This window comes from Pyrus communis, chromosome 17 (assembly GCF_041283825.1).
Source record: "Pyrus communis isolate YQ-2024b chromosome 17, ASM4128382v1, whole genome shotgun sequence".
NCBI lineage: Eukaryota > Viridiplantae > Streptophyta > Magnoliopsida > Rosales > Rosaceae > Pyrus > Pyrus communis.
The window spans coordinates 10,667,385-10,677,438 of record NC_142581.1 but is presented as its reverse complement, the minus strand read 5'-3'; the positions used below and the strand labels follow the sequence as shown (position 1 = coordinate 10,677,438).

Here is a 10,054-nt window from a genome sequence, read left to right as displayed (position 1 = left end):
TCGTGTGACTAATTTCCATTTGATGTCTAGAACTGTTTGAGATTGTTTTTTTGGAACAACTTCAGCCTTTTCAAAAAAGTAATTAGTAACTCATAAATTTATAAAAGGGTTTGGCTAGTACAAATACAAAAGGGTTGATCCGAAAAAAAAAAACAAAAGGGTTGATCCAACCAACCAGTTTCTCAGTGTTTTGAATGAATATGCATCTTATTAGTACAACTAAAATTGAATGCGAGGTGCAAAGTTGTTGTCTTCATCTTATGTAAATTCTAGTGAAAGAAATAGTTGTGCCTCAAAAATCATTTATTACCCTAAGTTAAAACATGATTTACCCTTAACCTAGACAAATACAAGGAAGGATTCAGACTTATGGCCCCATTTGTCCCTTGCATTTTCTTCCAGAATTATAAATATCCAACGGTATGCAAAAAACTTATAGCTCAGTTACTTGAAAGCATTCACCCTTCACCCAGATCCCGAGTTTAATTTCCCCCTTCCCCAGTACACTTGTACACAAGGTAACAAAAATAACGGCAAATCAAAATTTTCAAAGGGATCAAACTATACACGAAATTATACTAGTGCGTGGAACATTATTTCCTGTACCTAAACAAATACAAGTTCCGGTAATTTTAACATTTGGAAACAAAAATGAGTAATCGATAAACTAAAGACGTAGTAAATTGTTGCACAGCACAAAACAGTACAATAATCAACATGAATCCAAGCATAGTCAACTAGCCATATATATGTGGAGCTGTTACTTTTCCAAGACTGCTAATCTAGCTGCATATTCGTAATTCTGTATAGTTAGGGTCGAGCTGCCTGTCAAACAATAATAAGGAATTATAGATTCATCTGGTATAGGAGGAATGCAAGCGGAAAATAGTAGAAATAAGACGGAACACTTAATTATCGGATGAGAGTGAACGTCTTTACTCATATGTGAAAGGATTACCTCAGAAAAATTGCATGATAGCGCCTTTACTTTATACTACAACACTACATTTACTCTGCTGCGCAATATCTTGAGGAGTTTCAAGAGAAGGCTCTGGAACAACCTCTGCTTCAACTTTAGATGGGTGTGGATCACTCTCACTCGAAGCAAGAGGAAGCTCTGAGTCATCAACCTCGTTATGTGCACCATGGAGCTGTGAGTCAATGACCTTAGTTGCATTGCAAATCTGTGGATCGACTACCTTAGTTGAATCAGACCGTTGTGAGTCCTTGACTTCATTTATTGCATCACAAAGCTGTGAGTCGATCTCTTCGGTTGCTTCAAAAAGCTGTGTGTCATCTACCTTCACAACTGCACGGATTAGCTCAGAATTACCTTCCACAGCAGCCGCATGGCTTAGCTGTGAATGATCAAACTCCATGTCGGCACTGCATAGCTGCATATTCTCATGCTCACCATCTCCGCTGATCATATGCAAAGCAGTGACCTCACTGCCAACAGGATATAGTTGCGAATGATCTGCACTATGTGCATCCTGAAAACGTAACTGCTCAACCCTGACAGCGGCACCACAAAACTGGGATTGATCATCCTCACTAGCAGTAATATATTGTGCTGGATCATCCTTCCGCAAACGTTTTCCCATACCTTTTCTTCTTACCCTCTCCTTTCCTCTTATCCTTTTCCCAAAGTCGCTTTGTGGGGTAGGTGATGGTATGTCCGGACCACCTACCTGGTCCCTCAAACATTGATGCGCAATATTCCTGATTTCTTCTATTGAATCAGCTTGTTGTTGGTTCAACCCATCTGTTATGAATGTATCTGCTATGCGTGCAATATCCCTCAACCCAGCATTCTGCAAAAGTTAATAAAGTTATCATTTAAAATAATACACCATTTTCTTATCCTTGCATTTGACAATACCCAATAAATTTATAATGAATTATTTAATTAACAATCTTACCGTTCTTTGAAACTCAGATGAGAGAGATATAGGCCTCCCTATAAATTTGCGTGTAATTTTCAAGTACCACAGCATATAATCACTTTCATCTGCACCATCATCACCATCCACAATATGATATCGACGTTCCAGCCATTCATTAAGCTCTGACTCCATTTTCCCTGACAAGTCAACCCCACCATCAACTCCGCGACTTTTTCTCTCCCATCGCTGTACATCCTCTGGGATTGACTGAAACTTGCCGTATTGCCTTAAGCAACGATTTGGGAGATGCCTTTCTGCCTTGTCAAAGCATATTAGCATTGTTTTGGACCTACCTATGATCAGATTGCTCTTGATATCGTCTGGAATCACTGTACTGTCCATATTTCTATACGGAAGCCACTCCACCTATAAGCCAACACCATATCAAATGTATTCTGAATCCATATTAAAATTAGAATATAAACTGAATTAGTTATCAACGGAAAGAGGAAGAGAAACCTTACATCACATGGTTTCAAGGAATCCAGAGCTTTACGGTAAAACACTACATCACGGTTTGTTGTTGGCCCACTTTGCTTTCCCTTCCAGCTAAGCACAAAAGGAAAACGATCATGCATTGAATCAGTATTGAGCTTTGGTCGTCCAATATTTAGGTGAAAGTAACTCCAGCACTGCAAAAATATGAGATATCGACAAGAAGCAATTGCAAATAAGATCCAAAGGAACTGCTGAACAAAATAGAAAATGGAAAAGAAATAAAGTAACGGGACATGTAGATAACCTGCAGTAGCGTTAAACAGCCACTAATTGTACTTTGAGATCTCAGGGATGCATTGCCCAGTGCTCTGTACAAGAATGCCAATGCTGCTGCCCCCCAAGCATATCTCCCACAATCGTCAAAATTCTCGAACAGTGGAAGGTACATGACAGGGACTTTATTCCCAGTAGTTGTGGAAAATATTGTACTTCCAACAAGGTATAAGAGGTACGCACGGGTATGACATTCAATCACTTCAAGTGGTGCATCTTTGGGACAATGGGAAAAGAACTCCTTCAACCAGCTTAGCTTCACCATTCCACCGCTGGTATAACTAGGCTCTGGTACTTTTCCAAGATACCTGTCACAAACTGAGTTGCAGGTGGTATGTGTTATACCAATTACAGGTTCTCCATCAATTGCTAGTCCGAGCAATAGTGTGACATCCTGTAGAGTTACCATCATTTCTCCAACATTAAGGTGAAAAGTGTTTGTTTCTCTCCTCCACCTTTCAACTAGTGCAGAAATGAGTGGGTTATCTAGACTAATTGCCGGAATCCATCTTAAATAACCAAATCCAGCCTTCTCTACCAACTCAACCTGTTTTTCCGTGAGTGTCCATTGATCAAGCTTTGAAGTGTGTTCGTGGCATCTGAGTGCACCACGCTCCTGTAGGTAAGTTAAAAGTACGTATGTTTATCATCCAGATCAGAAAAAAAATAGTTCATTAAAAAAGACGGAAGGAAATGGTAAAAAAGCCTTATAGGGGTCATTAAATGGTACACTGCACCTGTCCATCCCAAACTGCTGAAGACACATGCTTGTCCTGATCATAAAGCACTGAGCCATCAATTGGTCCAGGATTCGTCCCATAAGGATCCTCCGGTATCATTTCCATTACTGCCAACTACAGAAAATATCCCCCAGTGTATTAGCTCCCTCAAATAACTAGAAAGCTGCATCTTAGTTTATAAACATATTTAGTAAAACCGTTAAACTCAGTAACAACAAAATTTCACAAGGAATCGATTACACTCTATCTTTGCCTCTAACTTCTATACCATAAACGTTGAGTTTCAGCTCCAGGAAGCATCACATACATATGTGAATGAGGTCAATTGGAAACTGTTGCAGTAAGAAAGAACTCAGATCAAATTAAGAGATCTGTATTTAAGGTATTAATCCCACCATTTTCCAATATGTCCAATACTAGAATTTAGAGATCATTACAGAAAGAGCCTCACACCCCGCAGTTTGTTTTCACTCAAGAGATTCTAAGAAAGACGTATCTGTGGAATTTGTCCACTGTTTCAAATTACAATTCTTCCCACGAACTGTCATTCTTAATGAATGACTCTAATCAAGAAAATACATTCATCTAGAGGTTATATGAAAGAACAACGAAACATAGCTTTTCGTTGAAAAAACACTTTCGAGCATTTTCCTTTCTTTTTCCTCTCTCTATCCAAAAACCAAATTGCGAGACTCAACAGAAAACCATCAATGCACCGAAAATTTTCCCTGAGGAACATCACCATGCATCACAATGCATTTCAATTCCCCTTGTACTTTTTGAGGAACCGAGCAAATGGAGCAAGATCCATTTCTCTCAGCTAATACACAAACACTAAGACTTACAGCTCCACTTATCATCTTCATTTACCTTCACACCACAATTACTACCTGAAAGTTGCTGCAACTAATAAACAGCGCCCAAAGCCAAAACCCTAATTAAAACCCCAATTAAGATAATTAATCCAATTCAGGGCTAAACCGCCATAGAAACCCTTTATACATTCAAAAGTTCATATTCACAACGCTATAATCTCTGCAAACCATAGCTTACTATTTCATCTAAACACAGAGCTAATCCTCAATCATAATCATAATCACAACCACTGTTTGGCTTCTGAGAAAATACAAGAAAAGAAAAGGAGATTCTGTGTCAGTTATGTTATAAGCTGGTTTTACTTTCAATTTCTCAGAAATTGAAGTGCCCAAAACGGTGGTGGTGCAATTTGAGAAGAAAATTTCATGAGAAAGTTTGTAAATTAAATTTTCTCGGAAACCAAACAGGGAGCTGATAAGAAAAAGGTGAGAGAGACAAGGGGAAAAGGATTTTATGGGGGGAGAATAGGTGAGGAAATAAACAAACCTGAAATGCAAATCAAGCCAAAACGACGCCGGAGAGCTGCGTCGACGAATGCAAGCAATTGAAACCTCGAAACGACGATGGAAGCTAAGCCAAAACACAAACTAGTGATTTTTCTATTTACTTTTCCTCCTAGGGCTAGATTTTGGGCGGGTTTCACTGCCCTAACCCGGGCCCAATATTAAAATTGGTCAACTTAAAAATGTGAATTTGATTGGGTCTATTATTGGGCCCCAAAATTTTGATGCCCTGTAATAATCTCATATTATTTTTGCGTAAAACTTTTTCAAATGAGATTTGGAGATAGGAACTTAAATTGCTTCTTGAGTTGCATGGGCGAATGTTTTTAGCCAAGTTACAAGTACCTTGCATAGTTCTATTGCAATTTGATTTGATGAAAATTCTACATTACATTACTTTCGTCTAAAACGGTTAAATCTAGCCGTTGATTTGAGCAAGGTATTGCATACCAACATTTATACATAGTAGAAAAACTCGATTTTGGTACCCTTATTTAATCAGAATTTGCATGTAAAGCGTTTCATAACATCTTCAATTCGCATCTCTCATCAATTATTTTTTCCAAAATTAAGAAAAGCACCTACATGAGCCTGTTATAGTATGTCACAAAAATGGTTTGTTTAAACACTCAAAACGATGTCCTAAGCTAAGAAAGAATTTGTTGAGCATGGACTCCACGTGAAACTTCGTATAATAGCTTGAAAAGTTCAATTGTCTTTGACCTCTCTACTAGTTGACAATTGGTTATGAGTTTGATGCTGACATTCTAGCATGATATCTATGAAGTCTAGTTTTATTGTTTGGCTTCCTTTGTCAAATGTTGTAAATTGTACCACACATGCTCTAGTTAGTTTTAGGGTTTAATTGCTTCTTTGGGATCATGCTACTGGAAACATAACTTCAAGAGCTTAAATTCTCTCATCAAAGGTTTGTTCATACATATGCATTTCATGCCATTATTTCCAGTTCATTATGTCTAGCCAAAACTTCTCGCTACTTTCATGCGAGCTAGGCACACACTTTAAGACAACCCACATAGGCTTTCTGACAGCTTTTTCCCCGAGAGTGTTTTTCAACCTTAGATCTTTTCCGATCGTTTTTGCACATGACACGTGACCTTTACATCTCATCTCTTTGTCTAAAACAAAGCCCACTATAAAAGCTTCATCTAGGGTTTCATTTTCACTCGGCTAGTGGATTTATTTTTAGAAGGATAGTTTTCACTCTGAAACAAAGGTAAAGCTGCTCTGTAGATAGGGATCTAGGAATTGAGCTTATGTGGTCTTTGTAATAAACCTTTTTTTTTTTCACTAGTGGATTTGACTCAGTGGAGAGTCCCTGATTATTTTTTTACCCAAGGGTGGGTTTTTCCTGCCAAAAACATCCCGTGCAATTTATTGCTTTATTAGTTTACTTATCTTCATTTTGCTTGTGATATATGCTTATCATAATCCACAAATAGATAAGTCATTGCAACTAATCTTGTCAAAGTTAAAATGTGCACTAAACTGGATCTTAGTTAACTAAGAACTTTTTAGTAAACTAAACTTTAATTTAACTTCTTCCGCTGTAAGTAAACTAACATATCTGAGCTTAGTTGTTGAGTGTTGCTGACTAGTCAGACAAGCACGTATATAGATTTTAATTGCAGGTTATTCCACCTAGTACCAATTTTAGTATCGAAAATGAGTTTTCTACGTGATGTGCTCAACGGCTGCATGGCTCCTACGTCACTCAATACTTGCATACTTGCTTAAATAAGGGCCAATCCATTTTGAGTTCATGTTGTTTCAAAAGTCTAGTAGCTATTTCAACCTCTAAGCAGTAGTAAAACAAAGGGCAAATGCTTGGTACAATTTGTTTCAACTCTTTTCTCTCTCTCTCTCTCTCTTTGCATGGACTATTTGTGAATTTCAACATAACTGGAAATATCATTGGATATCAAAGATGTACCAATTAATCTTATTAAAGATTATTCCATTTTTTTTTTTGGTTAAATATACCACTGTTTTGTTGAGAAGAAGAAATTACTGGTATATACACGTCAAATTCGCATCTAAATCTCATAGAGGAAGTTATGTGACAAAAGAGATGGAGAAACAGGGAGAGGCAAGTATATTTGCTTGGGCAGGATGACTATATTACCTTTCCAGGCTGTGGGATGACAACTTTATTGCAGGCACTTGAGATATATTTCCAGGTCAAAATCAGGTTGTAGACATGTAAATTTCGGTGAAATAAATACACACAAATAAATTAAAGTTTCGACATGTCAGGGTATATGTGGCACTGACCGTGAGCCTCATAAGTTGCACACATGTCTTGTGACTCGTCAAAACCAGACGAGTTATAAAGAGTGACACGAGTCAACATTTGGCAAAAACATAGTTATTAAAGAATTATCTTTAAATCAAACAAATTAATTGATTTAATTTGTTTGGTTTAAATTAAAGGAAATAATCAACGAATGAAATGAATGTCAAATCATAGAGATTGGCCAAATTAAGAATAGCCAAAATAAAGATGAACAGTGATTGATTTATTTGATTAAATCAAAGATTATTTGATTCCTCGAGATTATTTGATGAAGCAAATTACAAACCAAGTCCAATCGAGTTTTGTTCTTTCGTCAATTAAACAAGTCCAAAATCAAGGCAAAATCAAACTTCAATCAAGACATGCAGAGCCTTATAAATATGAGGCTCCAAGACAAAGAAAGGGTCCTCTTACACACTCAGACATCCACACATCTCTCAGGTGCTCAAACACTCAAACACTCTACAAACTCAGAAGATTCAGAAAACTCACAACATTCTTCTCCACACTTGTTAAGAACCATTAAGCACCACTATATACGTGCTGGTTCCTCCATCGCAACAAGCCAAACTCTTGCGACGTTCATGTATTCGAGATCAAGTCACTTCGACCCTCATATCAACCCCACCACACACACTTTGCATCCCAGAGATTGAATCAAAGGATCAGATTTTTGTATCGGATATTGTAACCTTAATTTCTCATTTAATACAAATTATTATTTTGTACGCACTATCTCTCCCTTTCATCTTTATCTCCGTTCAAAATCCACCCACCGTCGAATTCCATGGCTCCGAAGAAGAGTTAAGCTACTCTCGCGACCAAGGAAAAAAAGCGTAAGCACTTCAGTTGCAAGCAGAGATTCTAGTGGTGCCACAACTTGGAGCAGGGTAAAGGCATTGACCACGATTCAACACGAGTAAGGGCATTGACCATGATTCAACATGCCACCTCAAAGTTGGTGATGCAGCATGAGCAATGAGAGCGTTAGAAGTGTGAGCCTGTCATCAGCCTAGCCTTGCTAGGGGCAACGAAGCATGCTTCTGCGGCATGCGAGATCAAAGCAGAAAACTGAAGATAAAATGGTTACCAAACGGTAACTAAGAAAGTCATTTTGCATATTTTCTCATAATAATATAGGGTGAAGTTTATTCATGGAAGAGTAAAAAGTATATTTTTGAAGTGCCGATAACAATCCAAAGGAGTAATGTTAGGTAGATCAAATTTGTAAACCAATAATGTATCAATAATAGAAAATAAGCATGTTGATCAACACTTAAAGAGTAATCCAATCATCAATTACAACATTATTTGATTTACAAAATTTGGTTTAAAAAGTTAATCTCCCTAGTATTACCTTTACAAAAGATAAACGTAAGGATTTGTTTGGAAAGAGGGTGCCGCCAACTTCCTCAATGGGGCTATGATGAAATCATGCAACCATGGGAGGTGTGTTGTAAATTCATTTGGATATTAAATGTAATAAAAGTAATTTTACTAGTTATGCTAATTAGGAAAGGTGTTGAAGGTATGCTAGAGAAGATAATTCAAATGGATAATTGGGTAAATTACCTACTGAGGAAAATTTTAGTTGTTAATTGGAGTTTTAGGGTTATGATTGGGGGTTTATGCCTTTGCTGCTTTAAGCTTTGGTTTCTTGTGCGGCTCTTCCTTGGTTGGGATTGGACTGGTTTGATGTGGAAGGGTCTTAAATTATTGGGGTTAGGGTTTTGGGTAAGTAGAATCTGTGAGTGTAAGTCTTGTAGGCTTAGGAGATCTTCTATTGAGTTTTTAGATGCTTGACTTTTGACCTTTGATTGGTTGGTTCTCTACCTGGCTTTGTGTGAGTAGGGTTTCGTGTTGTGATAATTATTGCTTTTGCCATGCTTGCATGGTCTTTGCGCCTTTAATTTTGTTCTTGGTTTTGTTTTTGTGGCGTTTGAGCTTCTGTTTGGCTTTGGTGTGTTCTACTAGCTTTATAAGGTCTGGATTTTGCCACTCTTACTTATTAACTTGGTTTGTGCCCCTTATTACAACCAATTATTTGCTAAGTTTTTTTCATCATGAGGCTGCTCTTATGTCATGAGGGGGAGTGCCCTACGTTGCATTGGGAGTGCATCATTTTCTTTGACGATTGGATTGCCCTAGGTGTTGGGTATTTAAGTGAGGGTTGGGCATGGAGGAGATCACCTTTTTTGCTCTACCTTTTCTCTCACTTTGGTTGCTTAATCTCGCTTATATGGCCAACTCTCAGTTTTTGCATTTTCTTCCTCTAACCCTAGAAGACCTAGGATTTGTTCTGACCAGTATATGCCAAGGTGGGCGAACCCTTTTCCTTTCCCACAACCTGGAGAAGAACCTATGATGGTGGAGAAAGCCTTTGGAACCTTTACCATGAAGCGTGGGGTTACTAGGGTTAGCACAACTCTTTGTTCTAACCTCAATGTGGAGCACATGAAATCTCGTGTTCTTATAGGTAGGATGTTCGGCCAACACCTGGAGGCTCGGTTAATCAAATGGAAGCTAGGTTACTTTGGAAGAATGGTGTAAAGAATAAATTTTATCTCGATCACTATAGAAGGAGATGGTTTGCACTGGAGTTCTCGGATGGGATGACCTGGACTTCGTATTCAGCAATAAGCCTTGGTAAGTTCGAGGACAAATGTTCCATTTGGAGAGATGAACGACTCAATTAAGTGATATGGATGCTATCAACAAGCTTGTTCTCAAGGTTAGGCTGCCAAGACTCTATATGCAGTGCAAGAAGTACAAGATTATCAAAGCCATTGCGTAACCTTTTGGAGACATTTTAAGGGTGGATGAGGTTACTCTTAATCTCAATGGTTTATTTGTCAAGGTTTTAGTTGAAGTGGATTTACGGTTTCCGCTGAAGAGGGTCCT

General features: G+C 38.0%; 1 protein-coding gene across 3 annotated transcripts; it reads right to left on the bottom strand.

Moving 5' to 3' along the window:
- Positions 1 to 544: 544 nt before the first annotated feature.
- Positions 545 to 4,941, bottom strand: LOC137708345 (protein MAIN-LIKE 2). 3 transcript variants are annotated; one of them, XM_068447402.2, is made up of 7 exons: positions 4,820 to 4,941; positions 3,455 to 3,571; positions 2,689 to 3,333; positions 2,411 to 2,578; positions 1,923 to 2,312; positions 959 to 1,814; positions 545 to 825 (listed from the first exon to the last, which is right to left on the bottom strand). In XM_068447402.2, exons 2-6 carry the CDS (start codon positions 3,560 to 3,562, stop codon positions 990 to 992), a joined length of 2,136 nt encoding a protein of 711 aa, XP_068303503.2. In that variant the 5' UTR covers positions 3,563 to 3,571; positions 4,820 to 4,941; the 3' UTR covers positions 545 to 825; positions 959 to 989. The 3 variants fall into 3 exon arrangements, with proteins under 3 accessions (XP_068303503.2, XP_088545434.1, XP_088545433.1); XM_088689308.1 differs by lacking the exon at positions 4,820 to 4,941 and adding an exon at positions 3,726 to 4,776; XM_088689307.1 differs by lacking the exon at positions 4,820 to 4,941 and adding an exon at positions 3,698 to 4,749.
- Between the last annotated feature and the right edge of the window lie 5,113 nt (positions 4,942 to 10,054).

What these genes read in the sequence shown, in the direction of transcription:
- LOC137708345 (XM_088689308.1), bottom strand. An exon ending in GCTGTTTAACGCTACTGCAG is followed by an intron (nt 2,579 to 2,688) that starts GTTATCTACATG and finishes ATATTTTTGCAG; the next exon opens with TGCTGGAGTTACTTTCACCT. An exon ending in CATCTGAGTTTCAAAGAACG is followed by an intron (nt 1,815 to 1,922) that starts GTAAGATTGTTA and finishes TAACTTTTGCAG; the next exon opens with AATGCTGGGTTGAGGGATAT.